This window comes from Oncorhynchus keta, chromosome 9, assembly GCF_023373465.1.
Source record: "Oncorhynchus keta strain PuntledgeMale-10-30-2019 chromosome 9, Oket_V2, whole genome shotgun sequence".
NCBI lineage: Eukaryota > Metazoa > Chordata > Actinopteri > Salmoniformes > Salmonidae > Oncorhynchus > Oncorhynchus keta.
The window spans coordinates 6,558,940-6,586,337 of record NC_068429.1 but is presented as its reverse complement, the minus strand read 5'-3'; the positions used below and the strand labels follow the sequence as shown (position 1 = coordinate 6,586,337).

General features: G+C 49.2%; 1 protein-coding gene and 1 long non-coding RNA gene across 55 annotated transcripts in view; one reads left to right on the top strand and one right to left on the bottom strand.

Moving 5' to 3' along the window:
* The window catches only part of LOC118373116 (WD repeat-containing protein 7), a 401,772-nt gene that overhangs the window by 340,854 nt on the left and 33,520 nt on the right, over positions 1-27,398 (top strand). For all 50 annotated transcript variants that reach the window (XR_008142316.1, XR_008142328.1, XR_008142323.1 and 47 more), the window contains 4 exons: positions 15,270-15,387; positions 18,922-19,071; positions 19,260-19,342; positions 23,893-23,992. Coding sequence is in view for 7 of the 50 variants with exons in the window: in XM_052525011.1 (XP_052380971.1) it covers positions 15,270-15,387; positions 18,922-19,071; positions 19,260-19,342; positions 23,893-23,992 (451 nt within the window). In the remaining 43 variants the exon portion in view is untranslated. The remainder of the gene's footprint in view (positions 1-15,269; positions 15,388-18,921; positions 19,072-19,259; positions 19,343-23,892; positions 23,993-27,398) is intronic.
* LOC127931678 (uncharacterized) lies at positions 24,014-25,546 on the bottom strand. 5 transcript variants are annotated; one of them, XR_008142351.1, is made up of 4 exons: positions 25,098-25,546; positions 24,776-25,005; positions 24,500-24,729; positions 24,014-24,405 (listed from the first exon to the last, which is right to left on the bottom strand). It is a non-coding gene; the product is annotated as an uncharacterized LOC127931678 (long non-coding RNA). The 5 variants fall into 5 exon arrangements; XR_008142352.1 differs by having other exon boundaries at positions 24,776-24,959; positions 25,098-25,545; XR_008142354.1 differs by having other exon boundaries at positions 24,776-24,913; positions 25,098-25,544.

The window sequence follows — 27,398 nt, the reverse complement described above, 5'->3', positions numbered from 1 at the left end:
TCTCTATAGAAGATGGGCTGGCTGGGACCTTACCGTAACGCCTCCCTCCTCTCTATAGAAGATGGGCTGGCTGGGCTCTTACCGTAACGCCTCCCTCGGTACTGTACGGGAGCTGGGCTTCTGTCTTGGCCAATACATCACGAAGTCATTGATCAGGTATTGGCAGGAGGATCGGCCTGATGCTGACATTGAGTCCGTCTGTCTGTCTGTTCATTTACAACCAATAAATCACGCTGATACATCGGGGTGTGTGTGTCTATATCCTGCCTCTCCTACTGTTACTACGGCAACTGTTCTGCCTTGTTATTACTCGACCATGCTGGTCATTTATGAACATTTGAACATCTTGGCCATGTTCTGTTATAATCTCCACCCGGCACAGCCAGAAGAGGACTGGCCACCCCACATAGGTTTTAGGCTGGGTTTCTGTACAGCACTTTGAGATATCAGCTGATGTACGAAGGGCTATATAAATAAAATTTGATTGATTGATTGATTGTGTGTGTCTATGTCCAGCCTCTCCTACTGTTACTACGGCATTTAGCCGAGTGGTGAAGAGCATTCTGCCTGTCACTGAAAAGTCTCTCGTTCGAATCCCCGAGCCGGCAAGGTGTAAAACTCAGCATGTTCTGCCCTTGAGCAAAGTCAATTAACCTTGAACAACAACTGCCCCCCCTGGTGCTGATGACATGGATTAAGGGAGCGCCCCCCCCCTAACACACCTCTGATTCAGGGGGTTTGGGTTGGTAAGACACATTTCAGTTGAATGCTACTGACTAGGTATCCCCCTTTCCTTTCCGACATAGCGGCAATTCAAAAACCACACAAAATAGCATCTATTAATAATAATATATGCCATTTAGCAGACGCTTTTATCCAAAGCGACTTACAGTCATGTGTGCATACATTCTACGTATGGGTGGTCCCGGAATCGAACCCACTACCCTGGCGTTACAAGCGCCATGCTCTACCAACTGAGCTACAGAACCACTACTATCAATTTAGACACAGATTTTATTTGCACATTGGATACTTTCGCTATATATCGCAAAATGATGATTGAGTTGTTCAAATTCAATACAATCCGGATTACTTCTAGATTGTATAAACGTATAATATATACACTACCGGTCAAAAGTTTGGACACAACTACTCATTCAAGGGTTTTTATTTATCTCTACTATTTTCTACATTGTACAATAATAGTGAAGACATCAAAACTATTAAGTAACACATATGGAATCATGAAGTAACTCAAAGTATTTCGTTTTTATATTTTAGTTTCTTCAAAGTTTTGCCTTGATGACAGATTTGCACCGTCTTGGCGTTCTCTCAACGAATTAAATCACTGACAAGTGTCACAGCGAAGTACCATCCCACCTCCTCCTCCATGCTTCACGGTGGCAACCACACACCTCCTCCTCCATGCTTCACGGTGGCAACCACACTTGCGGAGATCATCCATTCGCTTACTCTGCGTCTCACAAAGACACGGCGGTTGGAACCAAAAGTCTCAAATTTGGACTCCAGAACAATATTCCACCAGTCTAATGTCCATTGCTCGTGTTTCTTGGCCCAAGCAAGTCTCTTCTTCTTATTGGTGTCCTTTAGTAGTGGTTTCTTTGCAGCAATTCGACCATGAAGGCCTGATTCACGCAGTCTCCTCTGAACAGTTGATGTTGAGATGTATCTGTTTCTTGAACTCTGAAGCATTTATTTGGGCTGCAATTTCTGAGGCTGGTAACTCTAATGAACTTATCCTCTGCATCAGAGGTAACTCTGGGTCTTACTTTCCTGTGGCGGTCCTCATGAGAGCCAGTTTCATTATAGTGCGTGATGGTTTTGCAACTGCACTTGAAGAAAGTTCTTGAAATGTTCCATATTGAGTTGACCTTCATGTCTTACAGTAATGATGGACTGTCATTTCTCTTTGCTTATTTGAGCTGTTCTTGGTCATTTACCAAATAGGGCTATCTTCTGTATTACCACCCCTAATTTGTCACAACACAGCTGATTGGCTCAAACACAATAAGAAGGAAAGAAATTCCATACATTTACTTTTAAGAAGGCATACCTGTTAATTGAAATGCATTCCAGGTGACTCCCTCATAAAGCTGGTTGAGAGAATGCCGAGAGTGTGCAAAGCTGTCAAGGCGAAAAAGGGTAGCTACGTTGAAGAAACTAAAATATAAATATACTTTTTTGGTTACTTCATGATTCCAAATGTGTTATTTCATAGTTTTGATGTCATCAACCTATCAGGTGTTTAATTATTATTTGAGCAGCCATATAGGTACACCTTACAGTGTGTGTAGTTATTGTATGTTTTGCTGTAGTCATGAAGCCAGCCTCCCATGATGCTTTGTCCTGCTATCTCCCACTACCTCTCTAGTCTAATGATCTGGCCTGAATACATCGACACCCATCAGGCTGGTCAGGAATGGGCTGGTCAGGGATGGGCTGGTCAGGGATGGGCTGGTCAGGAATGGGCTGGTCAGGAATGGGCTGGTCAGGGATGGGCTGGTCAGGAATGGGCTGGTCAGGGATGGGCTGGTCAGGAATGGGCTGGTCAGGAATGGGCTGGTCAGGAATGGGCTGGGCTGGAATGGTCAGGAATGGTCAGGGCTGGAATGGTCAGGAATGGGCTGGTCAGGGATGGGCTGGTCAGGGATGGGCTGGTCAGGAATGGGCTGGTCAGGAATGGGCTGGTCAGGGATGGGCTGGTCAGGAATGGGCTGGTCAGGGCTGGGCTGGTCAGGGCTGGTCAGGAATGGGCTGGTCAGGGATGGGCTGGGCTGGAATGGGCTGGTCAGGGCTGGGCTGGAATGGGCTGGTCAGGGATGGGCTGGTCAGGAATGGGCTGGGCTGGAATGGGCTGGTCAGGGCTGGAATGGGCTGGTCAGGGATGGGCTGGTCAGGGCTGGAATGGGCTGGTCAGGGATGGGCTGGTCAGGGATGGGCTGGTCAGGGAATGGGCTGGTCAGGGATGGGCTGGTCAGGAATGGGCTGGTCAGGGCTGGAATGGTCAGGAATGGGCTGGTCAGGAATGGGCTGGTCAGGAATGGGCTGGTCAGGGATGGGCTGGGATGGGCTGGTCAGGGATGGTCAAGGCTGGTCAGGGATAGTTAGGGATAGTTAGGGCTGGTTAGGGATGGTCAGGACTGATCACGGATGGTCAGGGATAGTTAGGGATAGTTTAGGATGGTTAGGGATGGTTAGGGATGATCAGGACTGATCAAGGATGGTTAGGGATGGTCAGGACTGATCACGGATGGTCAGGGATAGTTAGGGATGGTTAGAGATGGTTAGGGATGGTCAGGACTGGTCAAGGATGGTCAGGGCTGGTTAGGGATGGTCAGGGCTGGGATGGTCAGGGATAGTTAGGGATGGTTAGGGATGGTCAGGACTGGTCAAGGATGGTCAGTGCTGGTTAGGGATGGTCAGGGCTGGGATGGTCAGGGATGGTCAGGGATGGTTAGGGATGGTCAGGACTGGTCAAGGATGGTCAGTGCTGGTTAGGGATGGTCAGGGATTGCACATTAATTTCCTATTCTAAAACACAAGTATAGGTGGCACTGTGGTTAAGCCTATTATCTGAACACCTCTCTCTCCGTCTCTCGCTCTCGCTCGCTCTCTCTCTGTCTCTCGCTCACGCTCGCTCTCTCTCTGTCTCTCGCTCTTGCTCTGTTTCTGTCTTTCGCTCTCTCTCTGTTTCTCTCTCTCGGTCTCTATTTTTCCTCCCCCAGCCATTTATGCTTTAATTATTAGACCGTCATGTTGAGTTGAAACACTATGGCTGGCTTGAACAATTGTGTGTGAGGCACTGTGTCACAGTCTAACACCTGGTAGCGCTGCTATACAGGCTAACAGTCTAACACCTGGTACCGCTGCTATACAGGCTAACAGTCTAACACCTGGTACCGCTGCTATACAGGCTAACAGTTTAACACCTGGTACCGCTGCTATACAGGCTAACAGTCTAACACCTGGTACCGCTGCTACACAGGCTAACAGTCTAACACCTGGTACCGCTGCTACACAGGCTAACAGTCTAACACCTGGTACCGCTGCTATACAGGCTAACAGTTTAACACCTGGTACCGCTGCTATACAGGCTAACAGTCTAACACCTGGTACACAGGCTAACAGTTTAACACCTGGTACCGCTGCTACACAGGCTAACAGTCTAACACCTGGTACCGCTGCTATACAGGCTAACAGGCTAACGCTGCTTTCTAAATCAAATTTTACTGCTTCCATGAGTTACTTGATGTGGAATAGAGTTCCATGTTGTCATGTCTCTATGTAGCACTGTGGAATAGAGTTTAACACCTTCCATGTAGTCATGGCTCTATGTAGTACTGTGGAATAGAGTTCCATGTTGTCATGGCTCTATGTAGTACTGTGCACCTTCCATAGTCTGTTCTGGACATGGAGACTGTGAAGAGACCTCTTGTGGCATGTCTTGTGGGATATGCATGGGTGTCCGAGCTGTGTGCTCGTATTTTAAACAGACAGTTCGGTACCTTCAACATGTTAATACCTCTCATAGGTACACGTAGTGGTGAAGTCAATCTCTCATCCACTTTGAGCCAGAAGAGATTTTTGTGGCACCTGGCCACACGACTGAACAGTAGTCCAGGAGCGACAAAACTAGGGCCTGTAGGACCTGCCTTGTTGATAGTAATGTTAAGAAGGTAGAAACTAGGGCCTGTATGACCTGCCTTGTTGATAGTGTTGTTAAGAAGGTAGAAACTAGGGCCTGTAGGACCGGCCTTGTTGATAGTGTTGTTAAGAAGGTAGAAACTAGGGCCTGTAGGACCGGCCTTGTTGATAGTGTTGTTAAGAAGGTAGAAACTAGGGCCTGTAGGACCTGCCTTGTTGACAGTGTTAAGAAGGTAGAAACTAGGGCCTGTAGGACCTGCCTTGTTGACAGTGTTGTTAAGAAGGTAGAAACTAGGACCTGCCTTGTTGACAGTGTTGTTAAGAAGGTAGAAACTAGGGCCTGTAGGACCTGCCTTGTTGACAGTGTTGTTAAGAAGGTAGAAACTAGGGCCTGTAGGACCTGCCTTGTTGACAGTGTTGTTAAGAAGGTAGAAACTAGAGCCTGCAGGACCTGCCTTGTTGATAGTGTTGTTAAGAAGGTAGAAACTAGGGCCTGTAGGACCTGCCTTGTTGATAGTGTTGTTAAGAAGGCAGAGCAGTGCTTTATTATGGACAAACTTCTCCCCATCTTAGCTACTGTTGTATTAACATGTTTCCTCAATTTACTCAATTTCCACATTATCCATTACAAGATTTAGTTCAGGTTTAGTTAATGATTTGTTCCAAATACAATGCTTTTGGTTTTTAATTATTCAGCACTAACTTATTCCTTGCCATCCGTTCTGAAACTAACTGTAGCTCTTTGTTAAGTGTTGCAGTCATTTCAGTCGCTGTAGTAGCTGATATGTATAGTGTTGAGTCATCCTCATACATAGACACACTGGCTTTACTCAAGCATGTCATTGTCGTTAGTAAAGATTGGTCAAAGTTAGGGGCCAAGACAGCTGCCCTGGGAATTCCTGATTCAAGCATGTCATTGTCGTTAGTAAAGATTGGTCAAAGTTAGGGGCCTAGACAGCTGCCCTGGGAATTCCTGATTCTTCCTGGATTATGTTGGAGAGGCTTCCATTAAAGAACACGAACACCTTCTGTGTTCTGTTAGACAGGTAACTCTCTGCCCACATTATAGCAGGGGTGTAAAGCCATAACACCCTCTGTGTTCTGTTAGACAGGTAACTCTTTATCCACATTATAGCAGGGGATGTAAAGCTGTAACACATACGTTTTTCCAGCAGCAGACTATGATCGATGTCAAACAAAACAGCCCCTACAATCATTTCAATTTGTTTACAGTAAAACAGCATTGTATCTGGTCACACAATTTTCCCCAAAAGTTTACTATGGGTTGGTAACAGGCTGATTGGTCGGCTATTTGAGCCAGTAAAGTGGGCTTTACTATTCTTAGTTTCAAAATTAATTTTACTTCCCTCCAGGCCTGAGGGCACACACTTTCTGGTAGCCTTATGTTGAAGATGTGGCAAATAGAAGTGGCAATATCTTCCGTTATTATCCTCACTTTACGGAATTCAAGATTACAACGCATGTCTTTCATAATTTGGTCCGATATACTTGGATGTGTGGTGTCAGCATTTGTTGCTGGCATGTCATACCTAAGTTTGCTTTTCTTGCCAATGAAAAAACACTAAAGTAGTTGGCAATATCAATTAGTTCTGTGATGAATGAGCCATCTGATTCAAAGGAGCCGAGTTTGCCTTTTTCTCAAAATGACATTTAAGGTGCTCCAAAGCTTTTTACTATCATTGTTTATGTCATTTATCTTTTGTTTATTTTTTATTCAGTTTAGTCACATTATTTCTTCATTAGCAGTACGTTTGACAGTCGGTTGTGCTGCCAAATTCTTTGCCATTCCGTTGCCTCATCCCTCTCAACCTCATCCCTCTCAACCTCATCCCTCTCAACGAATGTTTCAATTCCTCATCAATCAAAGGGGATTTAACAGTTTTTACAGTCATTTTATTAATGGGTGCTTATTAGTAACTGGAATAAGCTATTTCATAAAACTGTCAAGTGGAACATCTGGTTGCTCCTCATTACACACCACGGACCAACAAATATTATTTAAATCAACAACATAGGAATCACTACAAAACTTATAATAATAATGAAATCCTATTGGATATCACAGGGCCTATACCCCACTGGACAGAGAGAGAGAGATGAAATCCTATTGGATATCACAGGGCCTATACCCCACTGGAGAGAGAGAGAGAGAGAAGAGAGAGAGAGAGAGAGAGAGAGAGAGAGAGAGAGAGAGAGAGAGAGAGAGAGAGATATCCTTCTCTAGAGAGAGAGAGAGAGAGAGAGAGAGAGTAGAAATAGCATTGAGAGAGAGAGAGAGATGAAATCCTATTGGATATCACAGGGCCTTACAGAGAGAGAGGGAGGAGAGAGAGAGAGAGAGAGAGAGAGAGAGAGATGAATATCACAGGGCCTATACACCCAGAGAGAGAGAGAGAGAGAGAGAGGATATCAGAGAGAGAGAGCCTTACACCCAGAGAGAGAGAGAGAGAGAGAGAGAGAGAGAGAGAGAGAGAGTTGAGAGATATGAAATCCTATTGGATATCACAGGGCCTATACCCCACTGGACAGAGAGAGAGAGCGAGAGAGATGAAATCCTATTGATATCACAGGGCCTTACACCCCACTGGACCGAGAGAGAGATATGTGGAGAAATACATTACACACACACTACACCGACACACACACTACACCAACACACACACACACCGACACACACTGGCCGTTCTGCTCATTCGTCAGGATTCAGATTTTCTTTTTAGGTGAGCACTAATTCCGCCCTGTGGTAAGCAGTTCCCACTTTGTCAAAGGGACCCGAAATACGTATCTTTGTCCATTCCCAGCATGGAATGGGACAATCAGTCTACTAGTGGTTTTAATATGGAATGGGACAAGCAGTCTACTAGTGGTTTTAATATGGAATGGGACAAGCAGTCTACTAGTGGTTTTAATATGGAATGGGACAAGCAGTCTACTAGTGGTTTTAATATGGAATGGGACAATCAGTCTACTAGTGGTTTTAATATGGAATGGGACAATCAGTCTACTAGTGGTTTTAATATGGAATGGGACAATCAGTCTACTAGTGGTTTTAATATGGAATGGGACAATCAGTCTACTAGTGGTTTTAATATGGAATGGGACAATCAGTCTACTAGTGGTTTTAATATGGAATGGGACAATCAGTCTACTAGTGGTTTTAATATGGAATGGGACAATCAGTCTACTAGTGGTTTTAATATGGAATGGGACAATCAGTCTACTAGTGGTTTTAATATGGAATGGGACAATCAGTCTACTAGTGGTTTTAATATGGAATGGGACAAGCAGTCTACTAGTGGTTTTAATATGGAATGGGACAAGCAGTCTACTAGTGGTTTTAATATGGAATGGGACAAGCAGTCTACTAGTGGTTTTAATATGGAATGGGACAAGCAGTCTACTAGTGGTTTTAATATGGAATGGGACAATCAGTCTACTAGTGGTTTTAATATGGAATGGGACAATCAGTCTACTAGTGGTTTTAATATGGAATGGGACAATCAGTCTACTAGTGGTTTAATATGGAATGGGACAATCAGTCTACTAGTGGTTTTAATATGGAATGGGACAATCAGTCTACTAGTGGTTTTAATATGGAATGGGACAATCAGTCTACTAGTGGTTTTAATATGGAATGGGACAATCAGTCTACTAGTGGTTTTAATATGGAATGGGACAATCAGTCTACTAGTGGTTTTAATATGGAATGGGACAATCAGTCTACTAGTGGTTTTAATATGGAATGGGACAATCAGTCTACTAGTGGTTTTAATATGGAATGGGACAATCAGTCTACTAGTGGTTTAATATGGAATGGGACAATCAGTCTACTAGTGGTTTTAATATGGAATGGGACAATCAGTCTGGTAGTGGTTTTAATATGGAATGGGACAATCAGTCTACTAGTGGTTTTAATATGGAATGGGACAATCAGTCTGCTAGTGGTTTTAATATGGAATGGGACAATCAGTCTACTAGTGGTTTTAATATGGAATGGGACAATCAGTCTACTAGTGGTTTTAATATGGTATGGGACAATCAGTCTACTAGTGGTTTTAATATGGAATGGGACAATCAGTCTACTCACAACTGCTGTCCAGGTTGTTTCACCCCATTGTCATGATCAGTGGTTTTAAGTTTATATCCGTCAATTTTTGACAAGCTGATCATAACAACAACAAAAAAAAAATGCGGGAAGCCAGCCGCACCAATGTGTCGGAGGAGACACCGTACAGCTGGCTACCGAAGCCAGCCTGCACTGCGCCCCACTCTCCACAAGGAGCCACTAGAAATTCCTGCCGGCCAAACCCCTCCCTTAACCCGGACGACGCTGGGCCATTGTGCGCTGCCTCATTGGTCTCCCGGCTGCGACACCGCCCGGGACCAAACCCGGATCTGTAGTGACACCTCTAGCATTGATCGGTACCTCAGACCGCTGGAGGTTTTTTCAACTTTCATTCAGAACCCAAAAAATCACCTGATTTCAACATCTGGAATATAAATAAAAAATCTATGTTTGGAAAAAGTATTTATTATCATTTCAATGTCCTGCAAATTATGTATTTAAAACATCAGGAAAATGCGTCTTTTCACCTTTTCATACGGAACCTAAATTGAACCTAATTTACATCAGAAAGGAGTCTATGCGTATGCTTGACTGGCTCGGTCTTTGAACTGACTACATTGACCAACGGATGGATGGTCCTCTAACAAAGGGAATGGCTGCTAGTCAGGGTCATGTAAATTACTGATCTCTCAAATAATAAATAATCCCTTTTCCATAAGGAAAGATCTGAGCACTATTTTCACAATGAAACGTATAACCCCCCCCCAAAAAAATACAGTTTACACTTTCAACTCTTTGTCCAACATATTTATTTTTCATTTTATTCTGTGTGTGTGTGTTTGTGTGAGAGAATGGAATGAAGAGATATAAACAAAGAGGACAGGGATATGTTGGTTTTCTATTATTTGTGGTTTGAGTGTGTACACTATTATATAGAATAGCCTCTCCTATCAACCTAGGGCAGAAAGCTAATCATTTTCAACGAATGAGAAGTCTGAGATTATAGTTATAAAAAAATATATATACATTATCATGTTAGATGTCATTTATATTTATATTAAAAAAAACATCTCTGTTTATCATTAATGTAATAGTTAACCAGATACCTTTTGAAAATATACCTGGAGACCACATAGAACGTTCTATGTTACAACAACAGCCGGGCTATGGTATTGATGGCTGATACCAATCTTTACAATTTACATATTGATGTGTGTGTGTGATTCTGAATGTTTGATGTGTGCGAGGAGAGAGAAAGTGAGAATGAAAAGCTCAAAAGAAAAGAAAAAAACATTTTTACTCCTCGTATTTTGTTGGAATTGACCTCGTTTTTGAAAATGAAAACAAAATGGCTGAAGAAAATAAAGTTATCTGTGATGTATTTAAATCATGTTTATTAATGTGAGATCAACATCAGATATGTTGAATTATTTTACTATTATCATTTTTACTTGAGAGGGAATTTGTTCATTAATATATTGAAGGAAAATAAAATAGATAGAGTTAGATAAATATATTTACTAAAACATTTCACCGAGCACATTTTAATAGCCAGTGAAAGCAACAAGTGAAAAACCAATGTTTCAGAAAACATTTTTTAGATTTTTAAATGTTTTAAAATAATGTTCTTTTTGAACTTCTATTATTTAAAATAAGTCCTTATTGGGGATTACAGTGTAGAGAACACATCTAAAAGGTTCAGAATATATTAAAAGTTATTTGTTAAGATGAAGATTTCACTCTAAATTATGTTTAGGCCGCAGTGTGTGTAATGTGAGTGTAGTCAATGAATCAATCAAATGTATATTTATTTATATAGCCCTTCGTACATCAGCTGATATCTCAAAGTGCTGTACAGAAACCCAGCCTAAAACCCCTAAACAGCAAGCATTGCAGGTGTAGAAGCACGGTGGCTAGGAAAAACTCTCTAGAAAGTGTCTGTGGCCGAGCAGTGTGTGCAAGGCGCAGTGTGTGCAAGGCGCAGTGTGTGCAAGGCGCAGTGTGTGCAAGGCGCAGTGTGTGCAAGGAGCAGTGTGTGCAAGGCGCAGTGTGTGCAAGGAGCAGTGTGTGCAAGACGCAGTGTGTGCAAGACGCAGTGTGTGCAAGACGCAGTGTGTGCAAGGCGCAGTGTGTGCAAGGCGCAGTGTGTGCAAGGCGCAGTGTGTGCAAGGCGCAGTGTGTGCAAGGCGCAGTGTGTGCAAGGCGCAGTGTGTGCAAGGAGCAGTGTGTGCAAGGGCAGTGTGTGCAGGAGCAGTGTGTGCAAGGCGCAGTGTGTACAAGGCGCAGTGTGTGCAAGACGCAGTGTGTGCAAGGAGCAGTGTGTGCAAGACGCAGTGTGTGCAAGGAGCAGTGTGTGCAAGGCGCAGTGTGTGCAAGGCGCAGTGTGTGCAAGGCGCAGTGTGTGCAAGGAGCAGTGTGTGCAGTGGACAAGTATGTAGACACCATTTCACATTAGTGGATTCTGCTATTTCAGCCACACCCGTTGCTGACAGGTGTATAAAAATCGAGCACACAGCCATGCAATCTCCATAGACAAACATTGGTAGTAGAATGGCCCACACTGAGGAGCTCAGTGACTTTCAACGTGGCTCTGTCACAGATGACACTTTGTGAAGTGGAAACTTCTTGAAGTGACTCACAGAACGGGACTGATGAATACTGAAGCAAAACAAACGGAAGAAGAAAGAAAAGAACAAACTTCGTCTGTCCTCGGTTGCAACACTCACTACCGAGTTCCAAACTACCTCTGGAAGCAACGTCAGCACAATAACTGTTCTTCAGGCAGCTTCATGAAATGGGTTTCCATGGCCGAGCAGCCGCACGCACACAAGCCTGAGATCACCATGCGCATTGCCAGCGTCGGCTGGAGTGGTGTAAAGATCACCACCATTGGACTCTGGATTGATGAATCACACTTCACCATCTGGCAGTCCGACGGATGAATCTGGGTTTGGCGGATGCCAGGGAAACGCTACCTGCCCCATTGCATTGTGCCAACTGTAAAGTTTGGTGGATGAGGAATAATGGTCTGGTGCTGTTTTCATGGTTCGGGCCCCTTAGTTCCAGTGAACGCTACAGCATACAATGACATTCTAGACTATTCTGTGTGGAAGAACTTGACTTGGCCTGCACAACCCTGATCAAACACCATCGATCACCATTGGGATGAATTGGAACACCGACTGCCGGCCAGGCCTAATCGCCCAACATCAGTGCCTGACCTCACTAATGCTCTTGTGGCTGAATGGAAGCAAGTCCCAGCAGCAATGTTCCAACATCAATGAAGAGTGGAGGCTGTTATAGCAGCAATGTCCCTATAGTGGCTTCCTTTCGTCTTTACCATAGCCACTGCCCAAGCCTAAGCGGGGTTGTTTGGTACGCATACAGTCCACACTCAAGGTTTCCAAACGGCCAAACATTCCATGACATCCAGGGATATGGTGCAACAAAAATGTTTATTCTTCTTATATCTAACAAATAAGTGATTCTCCAATCAACTTAAAGCACAAAATACTTGATATGGAAAATACATATTATGACATGTCTGTATGTCTGTATGTCTGTATGGTCAAAAAACTATACCGCTCCCGCATCTAGCAAGGACTCCCCCTCCCGAAGGCCCAACTTCCTGCCTTTATCCTAACACACTTACCACAATACAATGAACAGGCAAGAGGGGGGGCCAAATGGCTGAGTTACACTAACAACAAATTAATATATCTCAATCAGGTAAATATAAATCATAAAGGTACATAAAGGTATATTTGTGTAAATATATTAAATATTAATGTAAATTATTAAATATTAGGTACGTACCTTTATTTAATAATTTACATTAATATTTAATATATTTACACAAATATACATGGAGCTCCATATGTTCGGTCTTTTATACAAATATGTCCAAATCGGCTCTAACAGTCCCAACATCTAGTGGAAAGCCTTCCCAGAAGACTGGAGGCTGTTATAGCTGCAATGTCCCAACATCTAGTGAAAAGCCTTCCCAGAAGAGTGGAGGCTGTTATAGCTGCAATGTCCCAACATCTAGTGGAAAGCCTTCCCAGAAGAGTGGAGGCTGTTATAGCTGCAATGTCCCAACATCTAGTGGAAAGCCTTCCCAGAAGAGTGGAGGCTGTTATAGCTGCAATGTCCCAACATCTAGTGGAAAGCCTTCCCAGAAGAGTGGAGGCTGTTATAGCAGCAATGTTCCTACATCTAGTGGAAAGCCTTCCCAGAAGACTGGAGGCTGTTATAGCTGCAATGTCCCAACATCTAGTGAAAAGCCTTCCCAGAAGAGTGGAGGCTGTTATAGCTGCAATGTCCCAACATCTAGTGGAAAGCCTTCCCAGAAGAGTGGAGGCTGTTATAGCTGCAATGTCCCAACATCTAGTGGAAAGCCTTCCCAGAAGAGTGGAGGCTGTTATAGCTGCAATGTCCCAACATCTAGTGGAAAGCCTTCCCAGAAGAGTGGAGGCTGTTATAGCAGCAATGTTCCTACATCTAGTGGAAAGCCTTCCCAGAAGAGTGGAGGCTGTTATAGCAGCAATGTTCCCACATCTAGTGGAAAGCCTTCCCAGAAGAGTGGAGGCTGTTATAGCAGCAAAGGGGGGACCAACTCCATATTAATACCCATCATTTTGGAAGGAAATATTCAACGAACCCATACTTTTGGTCATGTAGTGTATTTCCTAAATATAGGACAGACACTTCAGAACCTTCTTCCTCATGATTTGCCATATAATGAATATATATATATATATATATATATATATATATATATATATATATATATATATATATATATATATATATATATATATAATGAATGTGTTATTCAATGCTTTTCTATGGGCTATTGTAGTAAAGGCCAAATGCAATATTTTATCAAACTATTTTTTATTAAAAAAAATATATATATTTTCCTAAAATTCCATATGAAAACAGCTAAATGATCCCTGGCGTTTTTTAAAACAGTTCCTCATGTTAGCTGTCCGTGTGTACAGCCGTGTTGCCGTTGTTGTGTATTAATCACGAACCAGACGACCTGTAACTGGCTGTATGGACCATCATGGTCCTCTATGGACCGTCGTAAACTACAGACCAAACGGTTTCTTAGCTGTCGTCCCCCCGTCTCTTACGGTGCTGTGCGTCTGTTGTATACGGGTTGTTTAACCTTGTGCTGTTTGACCATGAGTCCAGGCCACAGTCGACCCGCTGAGGGGAACACTAGCGCACTGGGCCGTGTGTTGATGGGCGGGGGGGTGGGGGCCTTGGATGAGGCCGGTGCAGGCCTGGAGGGGGAGACTGGGCGGATGGGGAAGGGCTAGGGGCTGGGAACGTGTCTGATGCGGGGGGGGTGAGGACAGGGGTTGGTGCTGGAGGCCCTTTTGCTGCGTTTCTAAAGAACAGGGCAGCGTAGCCTTCCACTCACAATAAGCCCGGCCTTTTGAAGTGGTTCACCCCTCTGCTCCCCTTCCCCCCACTGCCCCTAACCCCCTCCTAATGCATATTCACTCGGTCCACTCGCTCAGATGATTTGTTAACAAGGGGGCCACTCGCTCTCCATTTCAGACAGATGCCACAATTATTCCCAATTTCCGAGGCTAGCTAGTGGCAGGGGCCCGTGTGCCAGGGGCCCGAGTGGCAGGCAGCGGCCTCTGCGTGCTATGCTGCCTGACGGACGCTGAGCCACCTTGAGAAGGACCTAATTACGGTGCATTGTGAGAGTCCATTATGCCAGTGCAGTGTGAGTGATCCCATTGACCTTGGCCTGACATTATAAACTGTGGCTAATCTGTTTACTATGTACTTCTAACACCTCCTTTCTTTCCCTCTCTCCCGCTCTCTCTCTACCTCTCTCTCTCCTTCTCTCTCTCCTCTCTCTCCTCTCTCTCTACCTCTCTCTCTCTCTCTCTCTCTCTCTCTCCTTCTCTCTCTACCTCTCTCTCCTCTCTCTCCTCTCTCTACCTCTCTCTACCTCTCTCTACCTCTCTCTCTCTCTCTCTCTCTCTCTCTCTCTCTCTCTCTCCCTCTCTCTCTCTCTCTCTCTCTTCTCTCTCTCCCTCCCTCTCTCTCTCCTCTCTCTCTCTCTCTCTCTCTCCTCTCTCTCTCTCTCTCTCTCTCTCTCTCTCTCTCTACCTCTCTCTCTGTCTCTCTCTACCTATCTCTGCCTCCCTCTCTCTCTCTCCCTCTCTCCCTCTCTCTCTCTTCTCTACCTCCCTCTCTTCCTCCCTCTCTCTCTCCTTCTCTCTCTCTACCTCTCTCTCTCCTTCTCTCTCTCTCTCCCTCCCTCTCTCTCCCTCTCTCCCTCCCTCTCTCTCTCTCTCTCTCTCTCTCCCTCCCTCTCTCTCTGTCCCTCCTCCTCTCTCTCTCCCTCTGTCCCTCCTCCTCTCTCTCTCCCTCCCTCTCTCTCTGTCCCTCCTCCTCTCTCTCTCGCTCTCCTCCTCTCTCTCTTTCTCTCTCTCCCGCTCTCCTCCTCTCTCTCTCTTTCTCTCTCTCCCTCCGGCTGCCTGGTTAGCATCACAATGGGCCTGCCCCTCAACCCAGCAGCCGACTCGGCCCGCTCTGCACGCCATGCTCTCTCTCTCATCGCCACAGCCAGACCACCGGCATTCATCACAACCATCGCCAGAGAGGTGAGACCTGACCTCCTGTTTTCCATGTCTCCATGTCATCTTCCCTGAACCTCTGCTGCTCTGTACATTACCTTTCTGCTTTCACACTCCACCCTGCTCTTCCTTTCGCCCTTCCCCTTCATTTCCTCCCATCTCCCCCCTTCATTTCCTCCCATCTACCCTTCACCCCCCCCTTCACCCCCTTTACCCTTCACCCCCTTACCCTTCACCCCCTTACCCTTCCCCTAACCCCTCACCCCTACCCTACTACCCTTCCCTAACTTTTTCCCTTACCCCTAACCTCTTCCCCCTAATCTCTTCCCCCTACCCTAACTTCTTCCCCCTACCCCTAATCTCTTCCCCCTACCCCCTAACTTCTTCCCCCTACCCCTAACCTCTTCCCCTACCCCTAACTTCTTCCCCTACCCCTAACCTCTTCACCCCTACCCCTAACTTCTTCCCCTACCCCTAACTTCTTCCCCCTACCCTAACCTCTTCCCCTACCCCTAACTTCTTCCCCTACCCTAACTTCTTCCCCTACCCTAACTTCTTCCCATTACCCTAACCTCTTCACCCTACCCTAACTTCTTCCCCTACCCCTAACTTCTTCACCCCTACCCCTAACTTCTTCCCCTACCCTAACTTCTTCCCCTACCCTAACTTCTTCCCCTACCCCTAACTTCTTCCCCTACCCCCTCTTCCCCCTAACTTCTTTCCCTACCACTAACCTCTTTCCCCTAACCTCTTTCCCTACCCTAACCTATTTCCCCTACCCTAACCTATTTCCCCTACCCCTAACCTATTTCCCCTACCCCTAACCTCTTCCCCTAACCTCTTCCCCTAACCTCTTCCCCTAACCTCTTCCACCTAACCTCTTCCACCTAACCTCTTCCACCTAACCTCTTCCCCTAACCTCTCCCCCTACCCCTAACCTCTCCCCCTACCCCTAACCTCTCCCCTACCCCTAACCTCTTCCCCTACCCCTAACTTCTTCCCCCTACCCCTAACCTCTTCCCCCTACCCTAACTTCTTCCCCCAACCTCTTCCCCCTACCCTAACCTCTTCCCCCAACCTCTTCCCCTACCCCTAACCTCTTCCCCCTACCTCTAACCTCTTCCCCCAACCTCTTCCCCCTACCCCTAACCTCTTCCCCTACCCTAACCTCTTCCCCTAACCTCTTCCCCAACCCCAAACCTCTTCCCCCTACCCTAACTTCTTCCCCCTAACCTCTTCCCTAACCTCTTCCCCTAATCTCTTCCCCCTACCCCGAACTTCTTCCCCCTACCCTTAACCTCTTCCCCCTACCCTAACCTCTTTCCCTACCCCTAACCTCTTCCCTAACCTCTTCCTCCTACCCTAACCTCTTCCCCCTACCCCTACCCTTTTCCCCCTAACCTCTTCCCCTACCCTTAACCTCTTCCCCCAACCTCTTCCCCCTACCCCTAACCTCTTCCCCCTACCTCTAACCTCTTCCCCCAACCTCTTCCCCTACCCTAACCTCTTCCCCTACCCCTAACCTCTTCCCCTACCCTAACCTCTTCCCCTAACCTCTTCCTCCTACCCCTAACCTCTTTCCCCTACCCTTTTCCCCCAACCTCTTCCCCTACCCTAACCTCTTCCCCCAACCTCTTCCCCTACCCCTAACCTCTTTCCCCTACCTCTAACCTCTTCCCCCAACCTCTTCCCCTACCCCTAACCTCTTCCCCCTACCCCTAACCTCTTCCCCTAACCTCTTCCCCCAACCCCAAACCTCTTCCCCTACCCCTCTTCCCCTAACCTCTTCCCCTAACCTCTTCCCCTAATCTCTTCCCCCTACCCGAACTTCTTCCCCCTACCCTTAACCTCTCCCCCTACCCCTAACCTCTTCCCCTACCCCTAACCTCTTCCCCCTAACCTCTTCCTCCTACCCCTAACCTCTTCCCCTACCCCTACCCTTTTCCCCTAACCTCTTCCCCCTACCCTTAACCTCTTCCCCTAATCTCTTCCCCCTAATCTCTTCCCCTACCCCCTAACTTCTTCCCCCTACCCTAACCTCTTCCCCTACCCTAACCTCTTTCCCCTACCCCTAACCTCTTCCCCTACCCCTAACCTATTCCCCTACCCTAACCTCTTCCCCCTACCCCTAACCTCTTCCCCCAACCTCTTCCCCCAACCTCTTCCCCCAACCTCTTCCCCTAACCTCTTCCCCTAACCTCTTCCCCCTAACCTCTTCCCCTAACCTCTTCCCCTAACCTCTTCCCCTAACCTCTTCCCCTACCTCTAACCTCTTCCCCCAACCTCTTCCCCCTACCCTAACCTCTTCCCCCTACCCTAACCTCTTCCCCTAACCTCTTCCCCCAACCCCAAACCTCTTCCCCCTACCCCTAACTTCTTCCCCTAACCTCTTCCCCTAACCTCTTCCCCTAATCTCTTCCCCCTACCCCAAACTTCTTCCCCCTACCCTTAACCTCTTCCCCCTACCCTAACCTCTTCCCCCTACCCCTAACCTCTTCCCCCTAACCTCTTCCTCCTACCCCTAACCTCTTCCCCTACCCCTACCCTTTTCCCCTAACCTCTTCCCCTACCCTTAACCTCTTCCCCTTCTCCCCTAATCTCTTCCCCTACCCTAACCTCTTCCCCCTACCCTAACCTCTTCCCCTACCCCTAACCTCTTCCCCTACCCCTAACCTCTTCCCTACCCTAACCTCTTCCCCCTACCCCTAACCTCTTCCCCTACCCCTAACCTCTTCCCCCTAACCTAACCTCTTCCCCCAACCTCTTCCCCCAACCTCTTCCCCCAACCTCTTCCCTAACCCCTAACCTCTTCCCCTAACCTCCCCTAACCTCTTCCCCTAACCTCCCCTAACCTCTTCCCCTAACCTCTTCCCCCTAACCTCTTCTAACCTAACCTCCCCCTACCCCCTAACCTCTTCCCCTACCCCTAACCTCTTCCCCCTACCCCTACCCTCTTCCCCTAACCTCTTCCCCTACCCCTAACCTCTTCCCCTACCCCTAACCTCTTCCCCCAACCTCTTCCCCCACCCCTAACCTCTTCCCCCAGCCACTTCCCCCTACCCCTAACCTCTTCCCTCCAGCCTCTTCCCCTACCCCTAACCTCTGCCCCCAACCTCTTCCCCCCCCTAACCTCTTCCCCTACCCCTAACCTCTTCCCCCCCCCAAACCTCTTCCCCCTACCCCTAACCTTCCCCTAACCTCTTCCCCTAATCCTACCCCTAACCTCTTCCCCCTAATCTCTTACCCCTACCCTTTTCCCTACCCTTAACCTCTTCCCCTACCCTTAACCTCTTTCCCCTAACTTCTTCCCCCCACCTAACCTCTTCCCTAACCTCTTCCTCCTACCCCTAACCTCTTCCCCTACCCCTTAACCTCTTCCCCTAATCTCTTCCCCTACCCCTAACTTCTTTCCCCTAACCTCTTCCCCTACCCCTAACTCTTCCCCTAATGTCATCCCCCTACCCCTAACCTCTTCCCCTACCCTAACCTCTTCCCCCCTAACCTCTTCCCCTAACCTTTTTCCTCCTAACCTCCTTAACGTTTTTGTACCCTATATGTTAGGTTCACAGACACACAGCCATGCAGGCTAACTCCCAGTCGCAGCAGAATGTCCACACCACCTCTCTGGGCCGAGCCAAGACAGAGATCATCAGGGTCATAGATATCCTCATTGAGAAGATGCCGACTGACGTCGTGGACCTGCTGGTCGAGGTACGACTTGCAGTCCAAGACCTGGTCTCTCCACAACCACATGCTTCAACTTTATTTAACTGTTAATTAGTTTACAATGAATGGCAGCACCATGAGAAACATGTTTTAGTAGCTCTAGTTTGAGGTGACTGGATGGGGTTTGGACAGGTGGTTATTGCTGGGTATTTCTCTCTTCTTCCTTCCTCTAGGTAATGGACATCATCATGTACTGCATCGAAGGCTCTCTGGTGAAGAAGAAAGGCCTCAATGAGTGTTTCCCTGCTATTTGCAAGTGAGTAATCATGTCCTCGTTCCCTGTCCTCGTTCCCTGTCCTCGTTCCCAGTCCTCCCTGTTCCCAGTCCTCGTTCCCTGTCCGTTTCCTGTCCTCCCAGTCCTCGTTCCCTGTCCTCGTTCCCCCAGTTCCTGTCTCGTTCCCCCAGTTCCTGTCCTCGTTCCCTGTCCTCGTTCCCAGTCCTCGTTCCCAGTCCTCGTTCCCAGTCCTCGTTCCCAGTCCTCGTTCCCAGTCCACGTTTCCAGTCCTCGTTCCCAGTCCTCGTTCCCAGTCCTCGTTCCCAGTCCTCGTTCCCAGTCCTCGTTCCCTGTCCTCGTTCCCTGTCCTCGTTCCCTGTCCTCGTTCCCTGTCCTCGTTCCCTGTCCTCGTTCCCAGTCCTCGTTCCCAGTCCTCGTTCCCAGTCCTCGTTCCCTGTCCTCGTTCCCAGTCCTCGTTCCCAGTCCTCGTTCCCAGTCCTCGTTCCCAGTCCTCGTTCCCAGTCCTCGTTCCCAGTCCTCGTTCCCAGTCCTCGTTCCCAGTCCTCGTTCCCTGTCCTCGTTCCCAGTCCTCGTTCCCAGTCCTCGTTCCCAGTCCTCGTTCCCAGTCCTCGTTCCCAGTCCTCGTTCCCAGTCCTCGTTCCCAGTCCTCGTTCCCTGTCCTCGTTCCCTGTCCTCGTTCCCTGTCCTCGTTCCCTGTCCTCGTTCCCTGTCCTCGTTCCCTGTCCTCTGCTGCGTACTGTCATAGACATATCATTGATGCTTAATCCTAGGTGATGCAATGCATTGTACAACAAGAAGTACCTTCAGTAAGGTACTTCCAGGGCTGGTAGCCTAGTGGTTAGAGTGTTGGACTAGTAACCGAAAGTTGCAAGATCAAATCCCCGAGTTGACAAGGTACAAATCTGACGTTCTGCCCCTGAACAAGGCAGTTAACCCACTGTTCCTAGGCCATCATTGAAATCATTGTCGCGGCCATGGTAGAAGGCGGCGGCCATGACAGAAGGCGGCGGCCATGACAGAAGGCGGCGGCCATGACAGAAGGCGGCGGCCATGACAGAAGGCGGCGGCCATGACAGAAGGCGGCGGCCATGACAGAAGGCGGCGGCCATGACAGAAGGCGGCGGCCATGACAGAAGGCGGCGGCCATGGCAGAAGGCGGCGGCCATGGCAGAAGGCGGCGGCCATGGCAGAAGGCGGCGGCCATGGCAGAAGGCGGCGGCCATGGCAGAAGGCGGCGGCCATGGCAGAAGGCGGCGGCCATGACAGAAGGCGGCGGCCATGACAGAAGGCGGCGGCCATGACAGAAGGCGGCGGCCATGACAGAAGGCGGCGGCCATGACAGAAGGCGGCGGCCATGACAGAAGGCGGCGGCCATGACAGAAGGCGGCGGCCATGACAGAAGGCGGCGGCCATGACAGAAGGCGGCGGCCATGGCAGAAGGCGGCGGCCATGGCAGAAGGCGGCGGCCATGACAGCGGCCATGACAGAAGGCGGCGGCCATGACAGAAGGGGAGGCCATGACGGCGGCCATGACGGCGGCGGCCATGACAGCGGGGCGGCCATGACAGCGGGAGGCCATGACAGCGGGAGGCCATGACAGCGGAAGGCGGCGGCCATGACAGCAGAAGGCCATGACAGCAGAAGGCGGCGGCCATGACAGGCATAAGCAGGCCATGACAGCAGAAGGCCATGACAGCAGAAGGCCATGACAGCAGGCGAAGGCCATGACAGCAGAAGGCCATGACAGCAGAAGGCCATGACAGCAGAAGGAGCGGCCATGACAGCAGAAGGCCATGACAGCAGGAGGCCATGACAGCAGGAGGCCATGACAGCAGGCGAAGGCCATGACAGCAGACGGCCATGACAGCAGAAGGCCATGACAGCAGAAGGCGACGGCCATGACAGCAATGACAGCAGAAGGCCATGACAGCAGAAGGCCATGACAGCAGAAGGCCATGACAGCAGAAGGCCATGACAGCAGAAGGCCATGACAGCAGAAGGACGGCCATGACAGCAGAAGGCCATGACAGCAGAAGCGGCGGCCATGACAGCAGAAGGCCATGACAGCAGAAGGCCATGACAGCTGAAGGCGACGGCCATGACAGCAGAAGGCGAAGGCCATGACAGCGGGAGGCGACGGCCATGACAGCTGAAGGCGACGGCCATGACAGCAGAAGGCCATGACAGCAGAAGGCCATGACAGCAGAAGGCCATGACAGCAGAAGGCCATGACAGCTGAAGGCGACGGCCATGACAGCAGAAGGCCATGACAGCAGAAGGCCATGACAGCAGAAGGCCATGACAGCAGAAGGCCATGACAGCAGAAGGCCATGACAGCAGAAGGCCATGACAGCAGAAGGCGACGGCCATGACAGCTGAAGGCGACGGCCATGACAGCAGAAGGCGAGGCCATGACAGCAGAAGGCGACGGCCATGACAGCAGAAGGCGACGGCCATGACAGCAGAAGGCCATGACAGCAGAAGGCCATGACAGCAGAAGGCCATGACAGCAGAAGGCCATGACAGCAGAAGGCCATGGCAGAGGCGGCCATGGCAGAAGGCCATGACAGCAGAAGGCCATGACAGCAGAAGGCCATGACAGCAGCGGCGGCCATGACAGCAGAAGGCCATGACAGCAGAAGGCCATGACAGCAGAAGGCCATGACAGCATAAGGCCATGTCAGCAGAAGGCGACGGCCATGACAGCAGAAGGCGACGGCCATGACAGCGGGAGGCCATGACAGCGGGAGGCCATGACAGCGGGAGGCCATGACAGCGGAAGGCGACGGCCATGACAGCAGAAGGCGACGGCCATGACAGCTGAAGGCAACGGCCATGACAGCAGAAGGCGACGGCCATGACAGCAGAAGGCCATGACAGCAATGACAGCAGAAGGCCATGACAGCGGAAGGCCATGACAGCGGAAGGCCATGACAGCGGAAGGCCATGACAGCAGAAGGCGACGGCCATGACAGCAGAAGGCGACGGCCATGACAGCAGAAGGCCATGACAGCAGAAGGCCATGACAGCAGAAGGCCATGACAGCAGAAGGCCATGACAGCAGAAGGCCATGACAGCAGAAGGCCATGACAGCAGAAGGCCATGACAGCGGGAGGCCATGACAGCAGAAGGCGACGGCCATGACAGCAGAAGGCGAAGGCCATGACAGCTGAAGGCGACGGCCATGACAGCAGAAGGCCATGACAGCAGAAGGCCATGACAGCAGAAGGCCATGACAGCAGAAGGCCATGACAGCAGACGGCCATGACAGCTGAAGGCGACGGCCATGACAGCAGAAGGCCATGACAGCAGAAGGCCATGACAGCAGAAGGCCATGACAGCGGAAGGCCATGACAGCGGAAGGCCATGACAGCGGAAGGCCATGACAGCGGGAGGCCATGACAGCAGAAGGCGACGGCCATGACAGCAGAAGGCCATGACAGCAGAAGGCCATGACAGCAGAAGGCCATGACAGCAGAAGGCCATGACAGCAGAAGGCCATGACAGCAGAAGGCCATGACAGCTGACAGCAGAAGGCCATGACAGCAGAAGGCATGACAGCAGGCCATGACAGCAGAAGGCCATGACAGCAGAAGGCCATGACCATGACAGGCCATGACAGCAGAAGGCCATGACAGCAGAAGGCATGACAGCAGAAGGCCATGACAGCTGAAGGCCATGACAGCAGAAGGCCATGACAGCAGAAGGCCATGACAGCAGAAGGCCATGACAGCAGAAGGCCATGACAGCAGAAGGCCATGACAGCAGAAGGCCATGACAGCAGAAGGCCATGACAGCAGAAGGGACATGACAGCAGAAGGCGACGGCCATGACAGCAGAAGGCCATGACAGCAGAAGGACATGACAGCAGAAGGCGACGGCCATGACAGCAGAAGGCCATGACAGCAGAAGGCCATGACAACATAAGGCCATGACAGCAGAAGGCCATGACAGCAGAAGGCCATGACAGCATAAGGCCATGACAGCAGAAGGCCATGACAGCAGAAGGCCATGACAGCAGAAGGCGACGGCCATGACAGCAGAAGGCCATGACAGCAGAAGGCCATGACAGCAGAAGGCCATGACAGCAGAAGGCCATGACAGCAGAAGGCGACAGCCATGACAGCAGAAGGCCATGACAGCAGAAGGCGACGGCCATGACAGCAGAAGGCGACGGCCATGACAGCAGAAGGCCATGACAGCAGAAGGCCATGACAGCAGAAGGCCATGACAACATAAGGCCATGACAGCCATGACTAAATCACAGCTTTCAACCGCCATTTTACATCCTCTCCTCCATGCAGCCATTTTCAGTTTTGTAACAGAACAGTGAATGGTTGGTGGCGTTAGTGGCGATCTTGCTCTTCCATCTGTACCGATTGATGTACTGATAGTGTTACTAACAAGACCTTAGAGAGAAAGAGTCGTTGCCTCTTTACTTTTAATGTTGATTCAGGGGAAAGGGTTCGACCCCTTGTGGGTTTGTAGGGGTCAAGGGTCGACCCATGGTGGCCGATGCCGTGTGACGAATGAGCCCTGACTTCTGTGCTCTGTGTTTCGATTCTGTTCAGGTTCTACATGGTGGGATACTGCGACCGGAGTCACCGTATTGCCGTGGGCGCCCGCCAGGGTTCAGTGGCCCTTTATGATGTTCGCACGGGCAAGTGCCAGGTAAACACACGCGCACACACACACACACACCACTAACCTGTGCCTGGGCACCGAGGGGCGGGGGGGAATCAATGGAAGATAAGAGGGTGATGAATAAACAGCAGACCAGCAGAGTGTTCCTGGAGAGGCCTGATTACCTAGCAGACCATCAGAGAGGCTGTGTTCCTGGAGAGGCCTGATTACCTAGCAGACCAACAGAGAGGCTGTGTTCCTGGAGAGGCCTGATTACCTAGCAGACCAACAGAGAGGCTGTGTTCCTGGAGAGGCCTGATTACCTAGCAGACCAACAGAGAGGCTGTGTTCCTGGAGAGGCCTGATTACCTAGCAGACCAACAGAGAGGCTGTGTTCCTGGAGAGGCCTGATTACCTAGCAGACCAACAGAGAGGCTGTGTTCCTGGAGAGGCCTGATTACCTAGCAGACCATCAGAGAGGCTGTGTTCCTGGAGAGGCCTGATTACCTAGCAGACCATCAGAGAGTTTCTGTGTTCCTGGAGAGGCCTGATTACCTAGCAGACCAACAGAGAGGCTGTGTTCCTGGAGAGGCCTGATTACCTAGCAGACCAACAGAGAGGCTGTGTTCCTGGAGAGGCCTGATTACCTAGCAGACCAACAGAGAGGCTGTGTTCCTGGAGAGGCCTGATTACCTAGCAGACCAACAGAGAGGCTGTGTTCCTGGAGAGGCCTGATTACCTAGCAGACCAACAGAGAGGCTGTGTTCCTGGAGAGGCCTGATTACCTAGCAGACCATCAGAGAGGCTGTGTTCCTGGAGAGGCCTGATTACCTAGCAGACCAACAGAGAGGCTGTGTTCCTGGAGAGGCCTGATTACCTAGCAGACCAACAGAGAGGCTGTGTTCCTGGAGAGGCCTGATTACCTAGCAGACCAACAGAGAGGCTGTGTTCCTGGAGAGGCCTGATTACCTAGCAGACCAACAGAGAGGCTGTGTTCCTGGAGAGGCCTGATTACCTAGCAGACCAACAGAGAGGCTGTGTTCCTGGAGAGGCCTGATTACCTAGCAGACCAACAGAGAGGCTGTGTTCCTGGAGAGGCCTGATTACCTAGCAGACCATCAGAGAGGCTGTGTTCCTGGAGAGGCCTGATTACCTAGCAGACCATCAGAGAGGCTGTGTTCCTGGAGAGGCCTGATTACCTAGCAGACCATCAGAGAGTTTCTGTGTTCCTGGAGAGGCCTGATTACCTAGCACAGACCACCAGAGAGTTTCTGTGTTCCTGGAGAGGCCTGATTACCTAGCAGACCATCAGAGAGGCTGTGTTCCTGGAGAGGCCTGATTATTTCACAACAATACACACAAATCTAAAGTAAAGGATTGGAATTAAGAACTTATAAATATTAGGACGAGCGATGTCAGAGCGGCATAGACTAAAATACAATAGAATAAAGTAATGTAAATAAAAATAAAGCAAAATATGTGAACATTATTGAAGTGGCCAGTGCCCTCTATGCACAGTCAAGTCTATGTATATCGGGCAGCAGCCTCTAATGTGCTAGTGATGGCTATTAAACAGTCTGACGGCCTTGAGGTAGAAGCTGTTTTTCAGTCTCGGTCCCCGCTTTGATGCACCTGTACTGACCTTGCCTTCTGGATGATAGCTGGGTGAACAGGCAGTGGCTCATCTTTTGACCTTCCTGTGGAGGTGCTGTAGTTTGCCCCCTGGGCAGACCGCACCACCCTCTGGAGAACCCTGCAGTTTCGGGCGGTGCAGTTGCCATACCAGGCGGTGATACAGCCCGACAGGATGCTCTCAAATGTGCATCTGTAAACGTTTGTGAGGGTTTCAGGTGCCAAGCCAAATTTCTTCAGCCTCCTGAGGTTGAAGAGGCGCTGTTGTGCCCTCTTCACCACACTGTTTGTGTGGGTGGACCATTTCAGTTTGTCCATGATGTGTACGCAGAGGAACTTAACTTTCCACCTTCTCCACTACTGTCCCGTGGATGGGGGGCTGCTCCCTCTGCTGTTTCCTGAAGTCCGTGATCAGCTGCTTTTTTTTGTTGACGTTGAGTGAGAGGTTATTTTCCTGGCACCAGACTCCCAGGTTCCTCACCACCTCCCTGTAGGCCTTCTCGTCGTTGTTGGTAATCAAGCCTACTACTGTTATGTCGTCTGCAGACTTGATGATTGAGTTGGAGGTGTGCATGGCCATGCAGTCATGGGTGAACAGGGAGTACAGGAGAGGGCTCAGAACGCACCCTTGTGCGGTCCCTGTGTTGAGGATCAGCGAAGTGGAGGTGTTGTTACCTACCCTCACCACCTGGGGGCAGCCTGTCAGGAAGTCCAGGACCCAGTTGCACAGGGCGGGGTTCAGAGCATGCCTCCAGCATAATGACGAGCTTGGAAGGTACTATGGTGTTGAAAGCTGAGTTGTAGTCAATGAACAGCATTCTTACATTGGTATCCCTCTTGTTCAGATGGGTTAGTGTGCAGTGCGATGGTGATTGCATCGTCAGTGGATCTGTTGGGGTGGTATTTAAATTGAAGTGGGTCTAGGGTGTCAGGTAAGGTAGAGGTGATATGATCCTTGACTTGTCTCTCAAAGCACTTCATGATGACAGAGGTGAGTGCTACGGGGCGAAGGTCATTTAGTTCAATTACCTTAGCTTTCTTGGGAACAGGAACAATGCTGGCCCTCTTGAAGCAAGTGGGGACAGCAGATTGAGGTAGGGAGAGATTGAATATGTCCGTAAACACTCCAGCCAGCTGGTCTGCGCATGCTCTGAGGACGCGGCGTGGCTGGGGATGCCGTCTGGGTCGGCAACCTTACGAGGGTTAACACGTTTAAATGTCTTACGTCGGCTGCAGTGAAGGAGAGTCCGCAGGTTTTGGTAGCGAGTGGTGTCAGTGGCACTGTATTGTCCTCAAAGCGAGGAAGTTGTTTAGTCTGACTGGGAGCAAGACATCCTGGTCTGCGACGGGACTGGTTTTCACAGAGGAGAGCTCACAGTCGTGTGTGTGTGTGTGTGTGTGTGTGTGTGTGTGTGTGTGTGTGTGTGTGTGTGTGTGTGTCTGTGTGTCTGTGTGTCTGTGTGTCTGTGTGTCTGTGTGTCTGTGTGTCTGTGTCTGTGTCGTATTTGGCGAAAGTCTTCAGATCCCTTGACGTTTTTCACATTGTTACGTTACGGCCTGATTCTTAAATGTATTAAATTATTCATTTGCAGTCATCAATCTACAATAAACAGGTTTTTAGACATTTTTACAAATGTAAAAGAAAAAAAAAAAAACAGTCACAATACCCCCTAATGACATCACAATACCCCCTAATGACATCACAATACCCCCTAATGACATCACAATACCCCCTAATGACATCACAATACCCACTAATGACATCACAATACCCACTAATGACATCGCAAAAATATTACATTTCCTTAAGTATTCAGACCCT